Here is a 23,773-nt window from a genome sequence, read left to right on the forward strand (position 1 = left end):
TTCGTGATACATGCACGTATTGGGTGAAATTTATTAAATTTCTTTCACCGAATGTGCCAATTTTCAAGTTTGGAAAATCGGTCAACTTGTGACGACTTTTTGGATGGGATCCAAGCATTTTTGGGTTGAGATGTCGGCATAGCGTTCAAAGATCTATATCTTATCTTCGAAACTCACTTTGAATCACTCAATTTAGAGTACGGGAGCTCAATTTATGATCATTTTAGTGAAGACTACATGAGCAAAATTTCTAGATGGGATTATCATAGAAATTATGAGTTTCGGGCTTTTAATTTAAGTTTAAAAGCAATAAAGAACAGACGTCAATGTAGAAATTTTTTTAACTTATTTTAAGTACTTTTCACAGATGAAAAAGCAGAATTTTTTAGCTTTTTTCAGCCCAAAAGTGCTTTTGGTTGGTATTTTACTTTTTTAACCTTACTATTTCTGGTTCCAAATAGACGTTAGAAGACTTTTTTCCCCTTTTCTCTTTTGTCTGAACTTTACTTTTTCCTCTGGTTCTTTGTTCCTCTTCACCACCGGTGAGTTTATCTATTTCTTCTCTTCTTCTTCTCTTTAATTGATCATTATGCTTTAGTTTTTAGTTATTTTCTAATTGTTTGATTTTATGAAATAATTATGAAATATAGTTTAGTTTTTTCACAATTTTTCAGTTTTTCTCTTTTGCTTGTACCCTTTGGTTCTTGGACTTGACAAACTAAATCTCAGGTTTGTGAGCTTATTACGTTTCTTCATTTCATTCTTTCATGTTTGATAGACTTCCTCTTTAAGTTGTTAGCCTCCATCTAGGCTTATGGCTATCCTCTTGCATAGCATCATCTGGACAGAGCTATTTTTTGTATGGCAAGCTGCAGCCTGTAATTATAAAACTGCAACATTTAATCAATCATTAGCCATGAAATAATTCAAGATAAAACCAACACTACATCCTCACCTCCAAGTTGCCAATTTTGTGCATGCAAGTCATTTCTTATCATAGCTTAGCTTGTTCTTTCGTTGCTTCTGCCTTGGATTCTGAATAGTCTGACTTTGATTCCGAATGCAATTCTTCTTCACTGCTATTAGTGATGTTATGTTTCTTTCGTGATTTGCTCGGTCTTTTCTCTTTCTCGCTTTTGTTATGGCTTTTTGTTGATACAAGATTTGGGGACGATAGTTAGATACAGTTAACATTGATGTATCAATTTGCAAAATTCTACTTATCTTTTTTCCTAAAAAAATGAACTTTACCTCTATAGACAATGACAGCTTGAAAAAAGAAATTTAAAAAGAGGGAAATTTGAAGGATTTTAGAAATTGAGTAATTGTTGGAAAAATGTTGGATTTTGAGAATTGCTGTTGAATGAGAAAACAAAGTAAAGCCAAAAAAAATTGAAAAAAATGAATAAAATAGAAAAAGAATCTATCTTTATAGGCTTAGCCACTCTTTGTGATTGTAAGTTTTTTTTTTTTTTTAGCTGACATAGTCACATGTTATAGTGAATACCCAAATTTTAAGCATAAAAATTGATGGCATTTGGGAGCTAGCCATGTTATTGCTGTTAGGCTAATTTTTGAAGTTTTATTGGACAGTGGGAATATAATAAAGACATATAACATTTACTGTCGGGTCCATTTTTTGGTAAAATTAATATTAGAGGAAAATATTTTGATACACATGAAAACACATATACTTATATGACATTTGATTTTCTTGATTGCTTTACTAGCTGAAACGAATCTGTTCGTATACACAATAGATGAGTACTTCGGCGGTTAAAGTTAGTGGTGAAAAAGTGAAAGCAATGTGGGATAAGAGATTGACAGAAATATTTTGTGATATCTGTATTAAAGAGATATTGAAAGGCAATTGGCCTGATACTCATTTCACAAAAGATGGATGGTTGAAAATAATGACCAGCTTTGAGAAAGAAACGGGCAAGGCTTTTTCACAAAGACAACTTAAAAATAGGTGGGATGCCCTAAAAAAATAATGGAAAGCTTGGAAGAAGCTTAAAGGCGAAGATACTGGTCTAGGGTGGAATCCTATAAAAAGAACCGTTGATGCATCGGATGATTGGTAGGAGAGTAGGCTAAAAGTACATTAATAATTCTGAATATTTTTTTCTTATTTATGAGGTTATTGATAATTATTGTTATTAAACTATCATTTTATATGTAGGTTGTGCCTGAAGCTCAAAAATTTAGAACATCGGGCCTTGATCCTGAATTCGATGGGAAGTCGGACCAAATGTTCATGGGGATAGTTGCAACAGGTTGCAACAGGTGATAAAGCATGCTCACCTTCTTTTGGTACACTCCGTAGTGATTTTTTTTAGGATGTTAACAAATAAATACCTGAAGAGAATGAAGAAGAAAATGTGAGAAATGATGTTCACATTTTAAATGATGTTCAAATTGATGGAAACAGTCAAAAAAAACCCTGAGATATCAAGTTCACATTTTAAAACTGGAAGAAAGAAATCCTCAAAGCAAATTGGAGGGGCTGCAAGATTGTCCAGTCAAATAGAAAAATTATGCAATGCAGCTGACAATATGAGTCAAGCCACATCTAGTTTGACTCCTATTATGGATCCATATGATATTCCATAAGCAGTAAAAGTGCTTGACAGCATGTCGGAAGAAGTTATAGAAGCTAGTCCGCTATACTTTTTCACACTTAAATTATTGCTCAATAAGGACAAGCGAATTATGTTTTTATCAATTAATCCCAAGATTAGAGTTTTGTGGCTTAAGACGGAAATGGAGGATAGTTGAAAATTTTCTGATCTTCTAGAGTTTAGAGATATCTATTATGTGACTAAACAACAATGCTAAACTAGTTTTATCAATAGTTATTTATGTTTGGTTTTTGGATATTGAATTTATGTTCTACTTATTTATGTGTAATCTAGTTTTATTAATAGTTGTTTATGTTTGGTCTTTGGATATTGAATTTATGTTCTACTTATTTATACTAAATTAGTTTTATCAATAGTTGTTTATATATGATTTTGGATATAAAATTTATTCACAGGTGATGAGTATAGTTGAGAATTCCAGCGGTGATGAAAGGGAAAAAAAAGAGATTTTACAACGCATGGAATGTTTTAACCGATTATTTGTTGTTGCATCTTCTTCCGTGCAATTATATTACGAGAAGTATATATTGAAGCAACCATGCATGGATTCAAAACAGTCAAGTGAGACATGGATCCGAGAGATCCTTGACGGTCATGAATCACGTTGTATGATTAATTTTAGGATGTCTAAAATGGTATTCACAAGTTTGTTAAGAGTTTTGGAGACAAGATACAACTTGCAAACTTCAAGAAACATATCTTCTAGTGAAATGTTGGGAATTTTTTTATACATCTTGGGCACCGGTGCAAAAGTTTTCCAATGTCGAGAAAGATTTCAAAGATCTAGATCAACAATAAGTCGATACTTTGAATTTGTGCTTGAGAAAGTTTCAAGGATGGCCACTGATCTAATTGTACCCGAAGATTCTTTTTTTAGCTCAATACCTGAATAAATACGTAATGATTCTAGATATATGCCGCATTTTAAGGTTAAAATTTAATTTTATATTATTGTATTTTAATATATTTGGTCAACTAAAAATATGCACGAGACTAATATGATTATTTGTTCAGGATTGCATAGGCGCAATTGATGGTACTCATATTGCCGCTATTCTTCCACCAAATGAACAAATTCCCTATATTGGAAGAAAATGTATCCCGACTCAAAATGTTATGGCAGTATGTGATTTTAATATGTGTTTCACCTTTGTCATGGCTGGATGGGAAGGATCGGCACATGACGCTAGAATATTTCTTGATGCAATTTGAGATCCAAAATACAAATTTCTGCACCCGCCAAATGGTTAGATATTTTATTTATATGTGATTTTTTAAATAATAAAGTATAATTTTTTAATTGATAATTTTTATAAAAAAAATTCTTGAATTAATTATTTGTTATATTATGACTTGTAGAAAAATATTATCTTGTTGATTCTGGATATCCTCAAATGAAAGGTTATCTTGGACCATATAGAGGTCAACGATATCATTTACCTGACTTTCTTAGAGGTAGACCGGTCTCCAATCATTCACATTCATCATTACGTAGTGTGATTGAACGAACTTTTGGTGTTTTGAAAAAAAATGGGTCATTTTAAGGGATATGCCAAGTTATAGTTTTGAAAAGCAAACGATGATCGGCGTTGCTACAATGACGATACACAATTTTATCTGAAAACATGTCGGTCGAAATGATGCAAATTTTATGGAATACGAAGATATTAACTGGGCATATGAGAATATTATTGATTCAAAAAATGCGCATGGTCAAGAAAGTGATGATGATGACGACGACGATGATGATGGTGATGATGACGGTGAATCAAACAATTCAAGTGGTTTTGAAATGGAATTAACAAGAGATGCTATAGCTTCTAGTTTAATGAATTCACTTTAAATTATAAATGCTATTGTAAAATTTTTAGTATTTATATTTGGTATATAAATATTATCCCTTTTTGAAACTTTAATCTAAATATATGTAATATTTTAATTTGTTAGGTTTATGTTTTCTATGTTACGTTAATATCTAATATGAGTTATATACTCAAATATATTTTAAAATAAAATATTACAAATGTGTTAAAAGCATTAATTAAAAATAAAAAATAAATTTTAAAATAATACAATTGTGTCAATATCTAATTACAAATATAGTTTATATATTCTAATTAAATTTAATAAATAATTAATATTAAACACTTAGAAATATTTAAAATTAATATTATATATTAAAAATACTAACAATAAATTATAATAAATTATTTTTTATATTTTTGCTAAAATATCATAATATTAACTAATTTGAACATTATTTAAATACATATTTGTTACTTTATAATATCATATCTAAAATGAACATTTTATTTCTCAAAAATATTTTTTGACAGCAATACCAAACACTTAAAATTTTCAAAAGCACTTCTCAAAAGCAGTTTTTCATAGCACTTTTCAAAAACATTGCCAAACTAGTTCTAAATTTTATTTCTCAAAATTATTTTTTGACAGCAATACCAAACACTTAAAATTTTCAAAAGCACTTCTCAAAAGCAGTTTTTCATAACACTTTTCAAAAACATTGCCAAACTAGCTCTAAATATTATCGGGTTGGATTTTATAGTGTTAATTTTTATTATATATGAACTCAATATTGTATTTGTTAAATTTTATTATTTATTTATTCTGAATTTTGGATATATATTTTTAAATATTTTAAATTATTTAAGAGTTTTACATTTATTACTCAACAAGAAAATTTAGTTTAGACTTTTATTTATATGTACCTGGCTAAGCTATATGAAGGCCTATTTATTATTCATTACATAAACAATTGTTTTCATTAATAAAATTTTTAACTCTAAAATTTAGTTTTTTTTGTACAAACGATTTTAAGAGTAGTTTTATTCTCGAGATAAACCTTCATTAAATGCATTACATCATCCAAAAAAAAAAACCAAACTTCAATTATAAATAACAAATGGCATTATAAAATCATTCATAATTACATTATAGATTTATATTTCGAATTTCAACATCCTCATGTTTAAAAGTTAAAAATCATCATCATCTTCGTGTACAGAGGGAGTTAAGAGTGGAGACATTTCGTTAGTGAAGTCAATGAACTTCCTCATGTCACGTTCTTCAAGCTATATAAACTTCAACTCAATTACATTAATTGATCTTCATGTTTTTGAGTTCTTTAACGTGCTTGACTGACTAATCTAGTCTTTTAAGTTGTAGCTGGCCAATTATCGTTATTATTATTATTTCGGACTAGGAACAGATCCCACTAGACTAAACTATTCAGGTATGTCACCATCATAGGAAGTTCTTCAAATTTAGAATCTTCCACATTCCAAGAGCACCACACCCCTCACATCATCAATGCAAGCAAGTCAAAGATTCAATGCTACTCATTTCATCCATTGGATCTTAGTACAAACTTTTCACATTGAGTAGACTATATCAAGTCATACTCTGGAGTTTCTTTGCTAACTACATCTATAATTCCTTCATAATATAGACTTAAAATCTCAAGTTCTTGGTCTTTCAGGAAATCAATGGAAGAAGATGATATCTATACAAACGATGGGACAGTGGATTACAAAGGAAATCCTGCTAATAAGAAGAAAACTGGAACCTGGAGAACCTGCCCGTTTATCATAGGTAATCACGGAACCTAGTAGTTGAAATCTGTGATTAAAGATATATCAAGATTGATGTTTAGTTTAAGCATTCTATCAACAGGAAATGAAGTCTGTGAAAGATTGGCATATTATGGGATGAGCACCAATCTGGTGCTTTACTTTAAGCACCAGCTAAATCAGCATAGCTCAGTGGCTGCTACTAATAACCAGAACTGGGGTGGAACATGCTACATTACACCAATAATTGGAGCATTTCTGGCTGATTCTTATCTAGGAAGATATTGGACAATTGCCTGTTTTTCAATCGTTTATATCATTGTAAGTTTTACTTACCTGGTGCTTGTTATTTAGTCCAGTATTACCAAGTTCTTCGAAAAATTTATCTATATCTTGGTTTTTGAGACAAGAAAAGTTTTACCTTTTGCACAGGGAATGACGCTTTTAGCTTTGTCTGCATCAGTTCGCGGCATAAGGCCGAGATGCTATGCAGAAGATAACTGCAATCCAACAGAGGTGCAAAGCGCGATGACCTTTCTAGCGCTCTACCTGATAGCACTAGGAACAGGTGGAATCAAGCCTTGTGTTTCATCATATGGAGCCGACCAGTTCGATGACACAGACGAAAAAGAGAAAAAACACAAGAGTTCATTCTTCAACTGGTTCTATCTTTCCATAAACATCGGTGCTCTTATTGCAGGCTCGGTGCTGGTTTGGGTACAAGATAATGTGAGCTGGGGATGGGGTTTAGGCATCCCAGCTATAGCCATGGCAATAGCTGTCTGCTTTTTCTTTTCAGGTACTCGTTTGTATCGGAACCAAGTGGCTGGAGGCAGCCCTGTCACACGCCTGTTTCAGGTATTGGTGGCATCCATCAGGAAATATAAAGTTGCAGTACCTGCAAATAAATCTATTTTACATGAGACAGCAGATAAAGAGTCCAATATCAAAGGAAGCCGCAAGATTGACCACACGAATGATCTCAGGTTAGTGCCTGGACTTTAATCTTAATTCTCTTTGTTGCATATTCAGACTGTTGCTTTAATTCCTTACCTTCGGGATATGGCTATAACTTTCAGTTTCTTCGACAAAGCGGCAGTGGAAATCGAAACTGACCAATTAAAGGGCTCAGTAAATCCGTGGAGACTTTGCACTGTTACACAGGTCGAGGAGCTGAAAGCAATAATTCGGTTGCTCCCCGTATGGGCCTCTGGGATAATTTTTTCTACCATTTGCAGTCAGATGGGCAGTTTATTTGTGTTGCAAGGTGAAAGAATGGATACTCATGTTGGTCACTCAAACTTCAAGATCCCTGCGGCATCACTTTCCATCTTCGACACTCTCAGTGTGACCTTTTGGGTGCCAATCTATGACAGAATCATTGTCCCAGTGACAAGAAAATTCACGGGTCACAAGAATGGCCTAACTCAGCTTCAGCGGATGGGAATTGGCCTCTTCATATCCATATTTGCCATGGTAGTTGCAGCGATTCTGGAGCACGAAAGACTGAAAATGATCAAAAGGCACAACTACTATGAGCTAAAAGAAATGCCAATGACAATCTTTTGGCAGGTTCCACAGTATTTCCTCATAGGGTGTGCAGAGGTTTTCACATGCATTGGACAGTTGGAGTTTTTCTACGAACAAGCACCCGACGCAATGAGGAGTTTCTGCTCTGCTCTATCACTCACCACCGTTGCCCTCGGTAGCTACTTGAGCTCTTTGCTTGTAACCATTGTCAGCAATGCGACTGCTAAGAATGGGAAACCTGGGTGGATACCGGATAACCTAAATTATGGTCATATCGATTACTTCTTCTGGATCCTGGCAGCGTTGGGTGTGTTTAATTTAGGCGTTTATGTCTGGTTTGCAAATTGGTACACGTACAAAAAGGCGGTCGGGACTCTTCGTTGATTGATTATACAAGTTGGCTTGTTGAAGCGTCTACTTAAGAAGAATTACAGAAAATTCCCCTTATTATGTAAACAGTCTCTTCACGTCAATGTTTCAAAATAATGTAAGATACAAAGAAACATGCTATGACAAAGCAAATTCTCACCTTCGTAATCTCCTTTCCATCCATGGCAATTTAGAGCCATATTTGAAGGTATATGAGTTCCTGTTTATGGGGCTTGCCATTTACCCTTCGGCTTTTCCAAATGGTATTATGTACAGTAACTATAATTCTTTAAGACCATAATGGCAACACAATTCTAGTTTCTCCCTCTATCTCATGTGCCAATCTGAATCCCCACAATATTCTAAACCATCACAAACAATAAGCCAATGATGAAAGGAAAAATAATGACAGAAGTTGTACAAACTTGAACATTATTTTTGCAGGACAGAATCTTTGTTAGGTAAAAGATCACATCAAGATACTTCCAACAAAGCTGTACTAAAACATCAGTGCCTAGAAAGGATTTTCTTACACAAACATGGAATGGAACTAAAGTTTGCTACTTTTTTTACCAAACAATGAATGACGACCTTCAGCAATTAACTCCCTTGTCGCTTTGTTTCTGACAAGAACAATTGTACCTGAATAACTTCCTCTTTGTCCTAAAACCTTTGAAGTAATCTCTAACTTGTCCTGCAAATGGCCTCTTAGTGGGTCAGATTCAGAACTGTATTTAGAGAACATATAATTTAACTCTCATACAGCAGGTAACCCTGTCTGAAAGAAGAAGAACCGAACCAATAACTATGGTCGTTCACTGCCAGCGAAGGATCATAATTTTGGACTAACTGAACTGATAGTCAAATATCAGTATTCAGAGGGATTGTAGAAAGATATGATATCAATCCATAAAACAAGAAAAAGTAACAGATTCAATTCATTGTAAGACGTGAATTAATAATTTTACACATTCTTACATTGAGCTTAGCAGTTCCGAGAAAGGAGATGGACATATCGACTGAAACATTCATAGGAAGACCTTCGACATGAACAACAGCCGCTCCAACCTCATCGACAAGATTTGCAACAGCACCTTTTGCTAAATTTCCACTTTTATCCTGTCAAAGTTTAATTCGATCGCCGAAAATAATAAAAGAAATTAACCCAAATAGGATATAATTATAATTGAATGGAATTTGAGATGGGGGTTTGGAATAGCTTACAGTGAGGCGAGGAGGGACTTTCAAGGTGCAGGAAACGAAGCCAGGCTGGACGGTGTCGACACGGATGCCACGCAAGGCGAAATCTTCGTAGAAGCTGCACTGGAAGCCGACTCGGGTAGGCTGAATATTGAGCCGCGAAACGCTCTCTGCTTCTTCTTTGTTTAGTTGGAGGAATTCCTTGGCTTTTTCCATATTCCACTTTCTTACCTCTCTTAGCATAGATTGTGAAGACTCAAAATTATGAGAGGCCTGACGGTTTAAACGGCAAAGTTTTTGCCACTTATCGGTAATTCAATCAGGTAAGCTTGAGGGTTGGACTAGTTCAACATTGGAGCTTGTAAACATAATAATAAATACATAATAATTTATATTAAATTTTGTTAATTTTATAATTCATTTGGATAATTTACGTTCTAACTCTTTAGCTTCAAATATTATTAGAAGAGATAATCCCAAACACTAGTATTAAAAGCATCTATGAATACAAAACTTGAATTGTAAAATAAACACAAAAATTCCTTAAAATTTAACTTTTCTCGTAAATCACTCTCCCCATGTAAGAAGATTTATAGAATATACCCCTATCATGCATGAAACAGTCTCTTCATGTCAATGTTTCAAAATAATGTAAGATACAACAAAAGAAAACATGCTATATCAAACAAACCGTCCATCGCAACCTAGAGGATCCAGATTTTCAGGCTCAAGTATTGGGTACCGTCCACCGTCACCCGAAAGCTTTTGGGTTTGGTCCCACAAGAAGCAGATTACTATAGTTAGCTACAGTCTCTCCATATAAACCATAATCGAGTTTTAGAGTTGCTCGATGTTGAATGGGGGTGTCCCAAGTATCTTTCACAAGTCTTTACATATAAATCACTGCAATTACCGTATGTCAACAAATTAAATTAAATTATATTAATCTCTATTATCCAAACTCTTTTTCTTTCTGAAATATCTGAGTCATGTGTACGAGGCAGAATAACTGAACTCGCGTTACTTACCATTAACCCTTTGATTTTTGCAATGGTATAAGTTATGTAATGTAACTATTGTTCTTTTAAGACCATAAGGGAAACACAATTTTAATTTCCCCCATAAACCTCCTCAATGTGTCAATCTGAATTCCCTCAATATTTTAAAATATCAAAAACAGTAAGCCAATGAGAAAGAACAATAATGGCACGGTTCTACAAACTCGAGCAAAAATGGGCCATACTAGAATCTTTATTAGGTCCAAAATCACACAATGTACATGCAAGAAAGCAGTTCAGTACATAGCAGTACTAGAAGACCAGTACCTTATAGGGATTTTCTTACACAAACTAGGAATGAAACTAGAGTTTGCTACCATGTTTATCAAACAATGAATGGCGACCTTCAGCTATTAACTCCCCTGTCACTTTGTTTCTGACAAGAACAATTGCACCTGAATAACTTCCTCTTCGTCCTAAAACCTTTGAAGTAATCTGTAATTCATCCTGCAAATCACCTCTCAGAGGTCAGATTCAGAGTCGTATTAGAAATACCTATAATTAAATTCTCTAACAGCCAGTAAGCATGTCTAAGGTCCTTCGCTGTCTGCAAAAGGATCATAACCTTGTACAAACTGAACTAATTATCCAATATCAGCATTCAGTGGGATTACAGGAACTGAGATATGGTATCAATCCAAGAAACAAGACAAAGTAACAAATCTATTGCATTGTAAGAAGTGATAAAGCATTAATGGAAATAATTGATACTAAATTCAAAGCAACTCTCTACAATAAAGGACAAAGATAATCGAACCTAAAGATTAGCTCAAATAATTCATGCATTAAAGTGAGACCAACACGTTGGAGATCGAATCTCTATCCCCAAGGTGGTTGCCTCTTTAAAAAGGAAAAAAGACAGATATTCTTACATTGAGTTTAGCAGTTCCGAGGAACGAGATGGACATATCGACTGAAACATTCATAGTAAGACCTTCGACATGAACAATAGCCCCTCCGACTTCATCGACAAGATTTGCAACAGCACCTGTTGCTAAGTTCCCACTTTTATCCTGCCAAAGTTTAATTTGATTGCCGAAAATAAAAATGAATCCAAATATAATATAATTCTAAATTTGTGGAATTTGGGATAGGGTTTGTGGATAGCTTACAGTGAGGCGAGGAGGGACTCTGAAAGTGCAGGAAACGAAGCCACGCTGGACCGAATCGACACGGATGCCACGCAAGGCGAAATCTTCGTAGAAGCTGCACTGGAAGCCGAGTCGATGAGGGTGGATAGTGAGTCGGGAAACGCTCTCTGCTTCTTCCTTGTTTAGTTGGAGGAATTCTTTGGCTTCTTCCATGTTCGATTTTCTTGGGTCCCTAGCTTAGATGCTCAATATCTGAAAACCGCAAGAGGTCAAACCGTTCAAACGGCAAAGAAAGTGTTTTTTTTTTGGGAACCAAGGACTAGTTCAATATTAGCACTAATTAAAATATATAAGTTTTAAGCATAAGCAATCTCAAATAATAATATTTATTATTATTAATTATCAAAAATAAATAAAATTTTTATATCAACTTTTGTAATTTTGTTTATGTTATAAAGTATAAACTTTTTAATATTCCTCCTAATAGTTTGGATTTATTGTTACTTAATAAATAAGATTATATTATGTATAGACACTTATGATATATTTATGAATCTAATTCCTTTTTCAACAATTCTTTTTAATTACATCATTAATGAATTAAGCTAACACGAGAATAAGTCCAAAGTACTTGTTAGAGATGTTTTCCCATAGACTTACTTGACAAGGAAAAACTTAACCTAATTTATCATGAAATTTTAAAAATATAATTTAATGAAATTAAGGATTTTTTTCCACTTAAGTGAAACTGATTTTAAGTTCAATGATCCAAAAGCAAACCTAATTTCATAAAAAATATATTTAATATGATGATTAGAAACTACCTTAAAACTAATTAATTAAAAATGTTTAATAGGATATCATTAGAAAAAAGTTATTTAATTAATATGTTTATGAAAAATTAATATTAAAAATAATTGGGACTGATAACATTAAAATATTAAAATATTGGTGTTTTGAATTTGAATATCATCAAGCCCATTCTTTTTTAATATTACATATTTAAAATAATAAAAAATCTAGATAATAATGTTTTTTATTTAATAAAAATAAAATTTTTTATAATTATTCAATTGAATTTGGACTCGATTAATAAAAAACTCTAACTCATTAAACTTTTTAAATGATATAGATTACCGTCTTTTCATTTAAAAAATTCAATTTTAACATTTAGTTTTAATTTTGTTGAAATTGGTAATCACAAATTAACAATCTCACCTTCATTTTAAGATTTCTTAACTCTATTACGAGCAACGTCGGTTTGGATTGTTAGGGCAAAGGTTAAGTTATGGCTGGTCGTTTGTGACCATTTTCTTTTCCACTGGGTGTGCCCTCTTTCACTAAGTCGGATGTGGCTTTGTTTCTCTCAACTTTGTGTTCGAGTCTTGTGGTATTGTATTACTCTTTCCTTAATGAAATTCTGTACAATGAGTAAACATAAATAACTCTTATTTTATAATAAAACTTCCCAAATAATATTTTAAAGCAAGAATTTTGGTTGTTTAAAGCGCATGAGAATGGAAAGGTAATGAAGTGCGTGGGAAGAGGTGAATTGCGAATTTTAAAAGGGACAAATAGAAGTGGTAATGTGGAAGCATCTTTGGGCAAACCAAAACCCAATGCAGTTTTTGGACTCTTCTCTCAAAGCATCCCAAGTTCCTACTTGTACAACAAAACGAATCTCCCAAATATGAAATGTTCCACCCTTTCAATTTTAATACAAAATATATTGGTCCTCAAATTACAGTGTTAAAATTACATTTTTAATTCCCAGGTTTAAATCTACCCAAGAAACAAATACCCAGTCGAGGTGACACGTATTGAAGCGTTAGGAGTTATTTCTTTTTTCAAAAACACGAAGATCGAATCTGATGGTTTCAAAAAACACAAAGAAGCGGTGAGAGAGGGTTTAGGATCCTCTGACTTGCTTGACTTTAGTATACATAGCATCTTTTTGGGGTTTAGATTATATCGAAGGTTAATTTTGAATTTGAATAAAAAATGATGCAATTAATATAGGTTAGAATCAAGGCCCATATTGATTTCTGATTTCTAAGACAGATGGTGATGGTAATGGTAATGCTAATGGTAATGGAAGGTATCAACATTAAAACCCAAAATATAAAGGGTTTAACCAGGGTTTTGCATTACTTCTTTAGGTTATTACGTTTTTAATTTCTCCTACGTTATCTTCGGTGTAGTTTAGAAATACGTTATAGCTCTTATTAGTTTCTCTGAACATGAGCTCATTGCTTCTCCTTAAGCCATGACTTCGCAACCCCAGCCTCAACAGCACCGCCGTCAGAGCCGTTGTCTCTCCACCTGTCACCGCCACCCGACTACCGCACCCATTACTGGGTTCTGTGCATCATGTCTTCGGGAACGTCTAGCAGGCATCCAGGACAACTGCCCCACTCCTTCAACCTCCCAGCTCCGCCGCTCCAAGTCATGCTCCGGTGGTCCTGCCCCATCCTCCGCCTCTGCCGCCTCCGAGCCCCGCCGTAAATCTTGCGACGTAAGGGCTCACAGTTCACTACATGACCTTTTCGCCATCGATGACAAAATAACAACCCTCAATCTCAATCACCCTCCTTCAAAAGTTGAAGCTGTTCAAGGTTTTGAAGAAGAAGAAGAAGAGGAAGGAGAATTGAAAACCATGAAAGAATTCATAGATCTCGAATGGGGCAGCAAAAAAGCTTCAGGGAGATCTTTATGGGAAGCTGCTTCAGTATTTAGCAAGAGATTGAGGCAATGGCGGAAAAAACAAAGCAAAAGGAAGGAGAAAAATGAGGCTTCGGTTCTTGAGAAGGCAAACAAAAAGGGGTTAAGAGAGACTCAGTCGGAGATCGGGGAATATGGGTTGTTTGGAAGAAGATCTTGTGATACTGATCCTAGATTATCAGTTGATGATGCGAGGTATTCCTTTGAAGAGCCAAGGGCTTCTTGGGACGGTTGTTTGATTGGGAAACAGAAGCCAAAAGCTAACGAGGAAGCAAATGTTGGGGAAGAGAGATTGAGTGCTGTAAAAGAGGAAGAAAAGATTAGCCCTGGTGAGTCAGCTCAAACGAGAGATTGTTATGCGGATTCATTGACTACAAGGAGGAAGAGTTTCGACCGGTCCAGTTCGAGTAGGAAGATTTCTATGGGGGAAGCGAATGCTGAAGTGTCTCCCGGGGCTGTTGGGTTGTTTCACGGGGCGAAGCTGTTGGTTACCGAGAAAGAATTAAGGGATTCCAATTGGTATTCGAATGTGGAATCTGGATCTAAGGGTGTTGAGTTTGTTGCTTCTGGGGTTGGTCAAAAAGGGTTTACTTTGAAGAAGGCAAAGGGGTGGAAAAACGTTTGGAGTATGTGGGGTTTGATACAGAGGCGAAAACAGAGTGAATTCGGAGATGAAGAGAAGACTGTCGGAGGATATGTAGGTGACGGGAGGCTGGCAGAGTCATTTCAGAAACTTACGAGGGTGGCCAATGGGGATGAAGATAGAGGTACTAGAGATGTGAGTGTAGGGACACTAGCGGAGTCATTGCAAAAATTAAGGGGGTTGGCTAATGGAGATGAAGGTAAAGTTGTAGGAGGGAATGTGGCTGATCATGGGACACTAGCCGAGTCCTTGAACAAGTTAAGAAAGGTTGCCAATGGAGGTTCATATGGGACTGTTGTGAGCCAGAAGCTTATGAAGAGCTATAGTGTTAGTGCTAGGAATTCAGTGGATGGATCATCTTTTTATGGAACAAGTATGCCCGAGTGTAACTCTAAAGGTGATGGTGAAAAGAGAAGGGATAATTCTATGTTGCAGCAGAATAGGAGTGTCAGGTATTCACCTAATAACCTCGATCATGGCTTACTGCGGTTCTACTTGACTCCATTGAGGAGTTATAGGAGAAGCAAATCTGGAAGAAGTAAGCTAAGAAACTCAAACTCTGTTAGTGGAACTGTACTGTAATGGACGCCTAGATTTGTTATAAGTAGGATATGATGTTGTAAAAACGTGTATGAATGTCTCTTTCTATAGATAAAGAAAACCCCCCACATGATATACTCATCTTTCTTGAGCTTAGCATTGCCATACATTTTCCAATAATGTAGCAATGGGGTAAAAAGGATGGAACAGTATCTTCATATTGTTAGTATAGTGATAATTGTTGCAGAAATGAAATCACTCTGTTCATATTCGTTTTCCCTTTTTACACTGATCTTTGTTCATGCAATTGGATAGTTTTGTTTATGGAACTCTTAACCAATTGAATGTAAGCTGAATGGGTGAAAGTTACTACGATTTGCTTGTCAACTTGGATCATTCAAGGCCTAGAAAGATAAGTGGAAGTCAATAGTTATTTGAAGGTAAATTAATTATTTTCACTATTCAATCAACATTTTGAGATCTTTTATTGGGCATGGATGTAACGTCTATTTATCTCCTTTTTACCTTTATTTGCCCCTACAGCCTGTTATATAATTTTTGTGCAACTTTGAAGACATTATTATTTTAGCAAAGGGGTAAATGGATATAATTTTCTGAAAATGGAAATGTAAAGCAACAAGACTAAAGATGGTTGTGACAAGTTCAACAGCGAACGAACTATCGCTCAGTAAGCTAAGGAAATCTGGAACATAGAGGAAGGCCGCGTGCCCTAGTTCCTCCTGTTCTAACTATTCAGGTTTTACATAATAATATGAAAGGAGAAAGGTAAAAAATGATTTCACATTTCAAAATTGTCTATTGCAGAACAAAAAGATAATGAGCCAATGGTTCTTGATTTCATTGCGCACGTGATAAACTAAAGCTCTGTTGCAATTATGTTTTAACTATATCTGGATATTATACCCAATCTTTGTGTATTGTTAGAGATGCTATTTTCTGTGTATTCGGTCTGTATCCAATACAGTTTGAAGTCGATCGTGACCGCAAGTTGTTCGTCTGAGCTCTGAAGCAATTTCTTGTTCTTTTTTCCATTTCCTTTGAACCTGAGTCAGAAGCGATCGATCTAGTGTCGTAACTTTCCTATCGTGTAAAGGAGATGATGGCCGGAGGATAGATAACAGTGGATGACAGAATCTTAACAGATGAAGTAACTTTTTTATTATAAATATATTATTAAATGTTCTACACCATAGGGCGTTTGTAGTCCAACGGTTAGGATAATTGCCTTCCAAGCAATAGACCCGGGTTCGACTCCCGGCAAACGCAACTCTGAAATTTTAACTTTCACTTTCACCGATTTTAAATTTTCTGTAACGATATTATTCTTAAATTTTTTAAAGTTAGAATTTTAAATAGGTGGAAAACTTTTTTTTTGTTCTTTCATTTCCGTACCGAAATGCCATTTTCTTTCTTTGCTTTTTCCCCCTGTTTTTACTTAAGCTCATGTTTTCCAACTTCATTCCAAACATTAAAAAGCGGACGCAAGTTAAGAAGAAGGCTCTAGACTTGAGGTCAACTTGTCAACTGGATCCGCACTTGTCTGAAACTAGTGATGTCGAAATAGACGATACCTTAACCAACACTACCTATTGCAATTTCGGCCCACAACAATATACCACAGGCGCCATCCTTTTTCATCCATTATTTACGAGTACCTCTGCCTTTAGACCCATTTTGTAGCTGTTTTTCTTTAAAAGAAAAAGAGATAGAAATTTCAACCCACCCATAGAGTTCCTAAAAACAAGGAAGAACAAGTTCATGAAAAGTTGGAGTAATTCACGAAGCCATAGGCTATTAATTGTCTATCAAAATATATGGGGTCAATAGGCTATTAATTTTCCAAGCATCTAGATTCTAATTTCCTAGCTCTCATGATTCAAAATTTCAATTTCAGGCTAATAAGCCAAGTGGAAAATGACTGCCAGTAGCTACCATCTTAAATCCTTTGTATCATGTGCCTAAAACTAGGTTTCATACATATATATACATTTGTATGATGATGATGACCACGACAACAAGCATCAAAGTTGTTTTGTATACATTATCTCTATAAAATATACATATAGGCAGCCACGTCTAGCTCGTGATCTTCCCACCCGACCAACCATCCATATCTTTACTCGCTCCTACGTCGATCGATAGATACATATATAGATATAGCATTTTGATGAAAGGTAGAATGTGTTTTTCTTTTGTCCTGTTTTCTGCTGACAGAGATTTGCTCAATCAATGTTGGGTCGATCGACAAGTTGATTTTAGAACGATAACGAACACCTATACAAACATTAGAAACAATAATTCTTCTTTGCCCCAAGAAAAAAAAACAACCTTCTTTCCAGACTCTACCTCTATTGTTAATTGTTATAGATAGACCAAATTTCACCTTGCAATGTTATAGCGGCCACACGCCAGCTCTTGAGTTGAGCCACACAGTTCGCCTAGTTCGGAATGGGTAGCAATATTTGATTATTTGATTTTAAATAAATTCATATCCAATAGTAACTCATATCTACTCTACTACTGGAGGAAAAATTAATTCTAATGTGATGTAAGTTATGGTCCTTGATTCACAAGTGACTTCCAAACACTTCGCCAATGTAATGAAGAATTAGCCAAAATAAGCCAAGCAATATAATAAAGATTGGCCAGCTAGCTTCTTTAGTACTAACGATCTAGATGCATGCACGTAAAAGATACATATAGTTATCAACTAGGCATAACCTAATTATATTGATTAGAAGAAAATGATAATGTATGGTCAAATCACGAGTAACTTTCAAATTGTATCGAAAACTCAAACTCATATCAGTAAATTACTGGTGAAGACTAAAATAGGAATGACTAAACTTATCAATGGATTGGAATTTATGCATAGTCTAATTGAGAATGGTAATTTCCCGTGGAAATTGTAAAGAAAGAAAAAAGCATGATAGACGACAGGTACTTAGGCTTTCTCTCCAAAGGAGAAAAATATCAAAGCCATGTTTCTAAAAATATCTTCTTTTCCTCTCGTTTTTTGCCCAATAAAATTGATTCGTATGGGTTAACTCTTAATCACTGTCTGAAAAAGTCGATTTCTTGTATTTATTGAAATGTGTTTTAATAAAAAGACTTTCATAGTTTCACCCATATTTTGTTTTTTATTATTTATAATTCTAATTATAGTTTAATAATTTTAATGTCATTATGATTTCAATCTACTACTATGTGTTGGAGGTAGGGATAAAATTTATTAAGTTTTTAAAGAGAGAATGCATGTTCGTATATTATAAATGACATTGCTAAAAGAGATACCAAACCCAGACCCAGATTATAACAATAAAAATATTTTAAAAAAGAAAAGAAAAGAATATTACTTCTTTTAAACTTAACTATTCTTAATTAATAATTTATAATTGTGTTTTAAAAAGGTGTCAGTTTACAATTAATCCATTAGATAAATATTTATTGATGAATGGAGATTGATTATTTGATTTCATAAATGAAGGAAAGTCATAATTTTAAATTTTATTCAATTGATTTATTTAATAAATTATCCTGTTTGTGAGGGAAGCTTTATGTTGGCTGGGGCGGAAGGAGTTTAATGCTGTTATTATTGAATACGACAGCTTGCTGGTGATCAATGGTGTCAATGGCTCTGAGTTGGGTTTATTAATTTCTGGACACGAAGCAAACAAAGTGGCTCATCATCTTGCTCAAATTGCGCCTTCGTATTCTCGGTTTCAGGAGTGGAGCTCTCCCCCTACTGCTCTTATGTCGCTTTTCAATGCCAATCAGGCGATTATGGCTACTGCAAAGATTGGATGTAAATCTATCCACTTGAGGCTAATTCATCCATCTCTGTTATGTCATTTTTCGTTTTGTAATCTTATTAATGAAATGTCTCTTTACTAAAAAAAAATTTCAAAATTTTAACATCTACAATTTACTTTGTATTGTTAAAAGAAAAGAGAAGAAGAAAACGTGGGTTTAAAGTGATCTTCAATAATTCAGTGCAAAATATCTATATGCATTAAATTAAATACTGTCTCATTTAAAATAATAATGCTGTAAATGATTCCATCCCACAACACAAGAATTAAAGAAACAAACAGGGGGAAAGTAACAAATCCCAGTAAAGCATTCAAACATAAAATAATTTCTCCATAATTAATTAAAAGATTATAAAGTCTTCACATTACATCAATTAAGAAATTATGTTCCAAATTAAACTTTGATTAGGACGAGACTAGAAAAAATTACAAAACATGATACATGTGCTACATAGATGGATTCATATGAAGTTCAACATCTTTCTTTTTGTCTTCTATCTTTATTAATCATATAAGTTATTAATATTTAAAATACAAAAAAAATATTAATCAAATGTTTAAAATCCATAATTACATTTTTTTTTGTTTTGTTTTACATTGTAACGATTTAACCAAGTACTATTAGAAAAATTTTCATCCTTCGTACAAGCCTAAACATGTTTTGCGTTATTCATATTAATAGTGTCATAATAAATGATTGAACATATTGGTGTCTAAGTTGTTCAATTACACTACAACTATAACTTGTTTCAAAGTCTTTAAATACCCCAGCTTCTAAAAACAAAGTGCTTTCATGTATCCATTGAACTAGAGTCTCTTTCTGCCCTTCACTCTCCTCCTCCTATTTTTCAACATATCTTCTTTGCCATTACTGTAGCCTTTGACTTTACCAGTACTCTCACTGTGTATAACTGTGGGAAACAATGCTTCCAAGCAGCTTGCTTTGTTCCATGCGTCCCAACTTCTCAAGGTAATTACTTATATATTTTTTTCTTTTTGGTATGGAAATTGAAAGGTGTACAAGAGTTACAAGGAACCAATAGTTTGCTGGGGTTTTGCTCCAAGGAATAAGCTCATTTTAAAGGATGAATATTGAGAAATGGGAATCCTTGATCCCAAAGTAAACTATATTGGGTTGTATATTTAACAACTTTGGGAAGATGGATAGATAGGATTGTTTAGATGCCTAAACCAAACGCTACTAGACAAAGGGTCTGAGATAATAAGAGATGAAGAGCAGTCCCATTTCTTCTTCCTTTGGGGGACCTCTCCTTCAATTAGCCATTTAATTTTCTATACACAAATAGGCCAAACATTGAAAAAAAGAAACAAACATAATATACAAAACGCACTAATCACAAAAAATATCTACACCATACACGTGTTTCAAAGGGCATTTTGGTAAATACAAAACTAAACCAATCGCATGTGTGAAGCGAGTGCACAGTGAAAAGCTTTAACAATGGATTGAATGTTTTGTTGAGGTAGCAGGAAGAAGAAAGGGAACCGGGATAGCCTGGAAACTGAAGTCAAAGGCCTTGACTTTTGATACGCCGTTCCGTTTAACAAAGATCCGTTTCAGAATCAGTCGTCGTCAAGATTCTCTTTAAGATCTGATAATTCTCACCTTTCCAGGTCTGCCTCCTTTTTTTAACATTAAAAGGAACTTCCTTTTCTTGGTATTTGATTTTTGCTATCTTCAGCTGATGTGGTGTTACGTTTTATCCTGCGCATCCTCATTTAATAAGAAAGTTTGCAACTTTGCTTGAAAAGACTCCAAAGCTTTTCTCACTCACTGAGTTCGCTGTTCATCTCATTTTTGCTTGTTTCAGAAACGGGGCAGCGGTCAAGGCGAAGAAGAAAGGAGACATGGCGACCAAAGTATCGAACTTTTCGGATCTGATACAACGTGTTGCAGCTTCTTGTTTATTGCACCCGCTCGCCGCCGGTAGGCAAGAATCCGGCGAAGCTGACGCCCTGACTGACGATATTATTGAGGAGGACCCTGATGAAGAAGAATACTACGAGTATAACAATTCGAGTGAGGATGAAGAGAAAGAAAATGGGGTGAAGGGGGCGGAAAAGTCGAGGAGAATAGCGACAGTTTGGAACAATAACGGAGAGAAAACGAAGGAAATGGTGACGTTAATGGAGGAGGTTTTCGAGGCGGTGGCGGAAATGAAGAAGGCTTACGTAAGGTTACAAGAGGCGCATTGTCCGTGGGACCCGGAGAGGATGAGGGCGGCTGACGTTGCGGTGGTGGGTGAGCTGAGGAGGCTTGGGGTGTTGAGGGAAAGGTTTAGGAGAGGGACGCGCGGTGGTGGCGGTCGAGGGAAAGGACACGTGGCTATGCTGAAGGAAGTGGTGGCGCCATACGAGGCGGCGGTGGAGGACTTGAAGAGGGAAGTGAAGGTTAAGGAGGTGGAGATCGAGAACCTGAAAGAGAAGCTCAACACTGTCACTTGCCTTTCCAATGGCGGAAAGAAAGGACGGAGTCTTTCCAAGAGGAAAGTCAGCTGCAGTCAAGGTAATTCGCTTTGAAATTACCTTTTTAGACTAATAATTAGATAGCCGTTTTTCCTTCTATATTTGTATCTCTTTTGACGAAATTTAGGGTTATATTGGTAATTGTCGAAATTAGACAATATGCTAATAAAGTTGAAAATATTATAACCGGCCAATGGTATCATGCCACCTTGTCAAAGAGTAATGGTCAAACCAACTATTCCACTTTCATATTCAAATAACCTAGGAAGAAATTAGTTTTTCTGGCAAATTATTATGGGAATTTTAAGGTTATCAATGATTTATCTCAGAAAAATTTGACTATGCTCGTGTTGGGTTTATGGCCGTAATTTAGTTTAGAAGATAAATATCTACCAATATCTTGAGTTTAAGCTTTTTGCTTGTTCCTGGTGGCAGTACTTGGAGCAGCGCCAGTACCAACACCAGAGCTGTTCGAGGCTACAATGTGTCAGGTGAAGGAAGCATCAAAGTCCTTCACATCTCTCCTCCTTTCCCTCATGCGCGAGGCTCGCTGGGATATTGCTGCCGCTGTCCGATCTATTGAAGCTGCAACAGCTGCTCATGATACCACCGCTTATACCACCACGATAACTCCCTCTGTTATTGCAAATCACCATGCCAAGTACGCGCTCGAGTCGTATGTTTCACGCAAAATTTTTCAAGGATTCGACCACGAGACTTTCTACATGGATGGCAGCCTTTCTTCCTTACTTAATCCCGATCAGTACCATCGGGAGTGCTTCACTCAATACCGTGACATGAAAGCAATGGATCCGGTTGAACTTCTCGGAATCTTGCCTACCTGCAATTTTGGCAAGTTCTGCTCGAAAAAGTACCTTGCCATCGTTCATCCCAAGATGGAAGAATCCTTGTTCGGGGACTTGGAGCAGCGCAACCAAGTAATGGTCGGGAATCATCCAAGGAGTCAGTTTTATGGGGAGTTCTTGGGGCTGGCCAAGGCAATTTGGTTGCTTCATTTGCTTGCTTTCTCACTTGACCCTTCACCAAGCCAATTCGAAGCAAGTCGGGGAGCAGAGTTTCATCCACACTATATGGAAAGTGTCGGCAAGATATCTGGTGGGCGAGTACCTACAGGTCAGATTGTTGGATTCCCAGTTAGCCCTGGGTTCAAGCTAGGAAATGGTTCTGTTGTGAAGGCTAGGGTTTACCTGGTGGCTAGGACTTAAAGACTTCTTGTATCTGCCTTAATAGGTTTTAGGATTTACGGTAGGGGAATCGGATTTAGCTTGCTGTTGCTATTACCGGACATCACTCGGAGGAATTTCTGGGGATTGTTATTACACTGATCTGATGTTAGGATTATTTAGGTCCTTTTTTCAGCTGTATGTAACAAGAGTATTTGCTCTTTAAGAAATTGATTTAAACTCCACGGATCTTTGCCTTGGTTGTACGGTTTGTTTTATCAAATCCTTGCCAGTCATGAAACCTGTATATCCAGATGCAATAATATTTAAAACAGAATTTATTAAGAGTTTGTATGAACGGAGTGGCAGGGTAAAATCTTATGTTCTTCAGCAAAGAATGTGTCTGCAACAGATATATATATATATGTGCAAATTCATGTTTAACGGATGTGTTCCAAAATCCTTCTATTGTGTATGAAATTTATGGTTTCCATTGGCGCAAATCCAATCTTGGAATTTAAGATGAGAAAAAATTCCTTATTGGTGGCAAATGTTTATTCATTAAGTGGGGAAAATCTTATTTAAAAAGCAAAAAGATTATGCTTCGACTCTTGCAAAGAACAGACTAACAGTGTCAGCTGCCCAATTAATCCTCATCCTTACATACCGTTACTGTATAAGATAGATCTCGTTAACATACAGGATGAGATGGATTAAGTGTTGGTATCATCGAATTTAAAGTTCTTTCTTTGATCCTCAAGGAATGAAGTTCATAGTAATCTCTTGTTGATCTTCAGGTCATACTGGAATAGTTGATCAAAGTGTGGCTGATATATGAGATATGATTAAAAGATTTAAAAGAAAAATCACTTGAAAAAGGGGAAA

The 23,773-nt window shown here is 35.2% G+C and overlaps 5 protein-coding genes, 1 long non-coding RNA gene and 1 other non-coding gene across 11 annotated transcripts; 5 read left to right on the plus strand and 2 right to left on the minus strand.

Annotated features, from left to right (window-relative positions):
• The first annotated feature begins 524 nt into the window (after positions 1-524).
• Positions 525-2,960, plus strand: LOC107903249 (uncharacterized). The gene is made up of 2 exons (XR_005913810.1): positions 525-2,080; positions 2,183-2,960. It is a non-coding gene; the product is annotated as an uncharacterized lncRNA (long non-coding RNA).
• Positions 2,961-6,134: 3,174 nt separating this feature from the next.
• LOC107906598 (protein NRT1/ PTR FAMILY 8.1) lies at positions 6,135-8,299 on the plus strand. The gene is made up of 4 exons (XM_041093468.1): positions 6,135-6,254; positions 6,336-6,553; positions 6,665-7,218; positions 7,312-8,299. The coding sequence occupies exons 1-4, from the start codon at positions 6,149-6,151 to the stop codon at positions 8,144-8,146; spliced, it is 1,713 nt and encodes a 570-aa protein (XP_040949402.1). The 5' UTR covers positions 6,135-6,148; the 3' UTR covers positions 8,147-8,299.
• Positions 8,300-8,522: 223 nt separating this feature from the next.
• On the minus strand, positions 8,523-10,249 carry LOC107906599 (putative esterase C31F10.02). Its single transcript, XM_016833637.2, has 3 exons — positions 9,356-10,249; positions 9,110-9,250; positions 8,523-8,825 (listed from the first exon to the last, which is right to left on the minus strand). The coding sequence occupies exons 1-3, from the start codon at positions 9,572-9,574 to the stop codon at positions 8,682-8,684; spliced, it is 504 nt and encodes a 167-aa protein (XP_016689126.1). The 5' UTR covers positions 9,575-10,249; the 3' UTR covers positions 8,523-8,681.
• Positions 10,250-10,553: 304 nt separating this feature from the next.
• Positions 10,554-11,809, minus strand: LOC107906600 (acyl-coenzyme A thioesterase 13). Its single transcript, XM_016833638.2, has 3 exons — positions 11,502-11,809; positions 11,262-11,402; positions 10,554-10,836 (listed from the first exon to the last, which is right to left on the minus strand). Exons 1-3 carry the CDS (start codon positions 11,691-11,693, stop codon positions 10,693-10,695), a joined length of 477 nt encoding a protein of 158 aa, XP_016689127.1. The 5' UTR covers positions 11,694-11,809; the 3' UTR covers positions 10,554-10,692.
• A 1,555-nt stretch (positions 11,810-13,364) lies between these two features.
• Positions 13,365-15,651, plus strand: LOC107906597 (protein OCTOPUS). The gene has a single exon (XM_016833636.2). It carries the CDS (start codon positions 13,747-13,749, stop codon positions 15,424-15,426), a length of 1,680 nt encoding a protein of 559 aa, XP_016689125.1. The 5' UTR covers positions 13,365-13,746; the 3' UTR covers positions 15,427-15,651.
• A 948-nt stretch (positions 15,652-16,599) lies between these two features.
• On the plus strand, positions 16,600-16,671 carry TRNAG-UCC (transfer RNA glycine (anticodon UCC)). The gene has a single exon. It is a non-coding gene; the product is annotated as a tRNA-Gly (tRNA).
• Positions 16,672-19,942: 3,271 nt separating this feature from the next.
• LOC107906596 (protein GRAVITROPIC IN THE LIGHT 1) lies at positions 19,943-23,133 on the plus strand. Of its 5 annotated transcripts, none has more exons than XM_016833634.2 (4): positions 19,943-20,187; positions 20,709-20,852; positions 21,050-21,744; positions 22,140-23,133. In XM_016833634.2, exons 3-4 carry the CDS (start codon positions 21,087-21,089, stop codon positions 22,928-22,930), a joined length of 1,449 nt encoding a protein of 482 aa, XP_016689123.1. In that variant the 5' UTR covers positions 19,943-20,187; positions 20,709-20,852; positions 21,050-21,086; the 3' UTR covers positions 22,931-23,133. The 5 variants fall into 5 exon arrangements, with proteins under 5 accessions (XP_016689123.1, XP_040949403.1, XP_040949404.1 ...); XM_041093469.1 differs by having other exon boundaries at positions 20,010-20,187; positions 20,706-20,852; XM_041093470.1 differs by having other exon boundaries at positions 20,010-20,187; positions 20,709-21,744.
• Positions 23,134-23,773: the final 640 nt, after the last annotated feature.

Source organism: Gossypium hirsutum, chromosome D05, assembly GCF_007990345.1.
Source record: "Gossypium hirsutum isolate 1008001.06 chromosome D05, Gossypium_hirsutum_v2.1, whole genome shotgun sequence".
NCBI classification, from domain to species: Eukaryota; Viridiplantae; Streptophyta; class Magnoliopsida; order Malvales; family Malvaceae; genus Gossypium; species Gossypium hirsutum.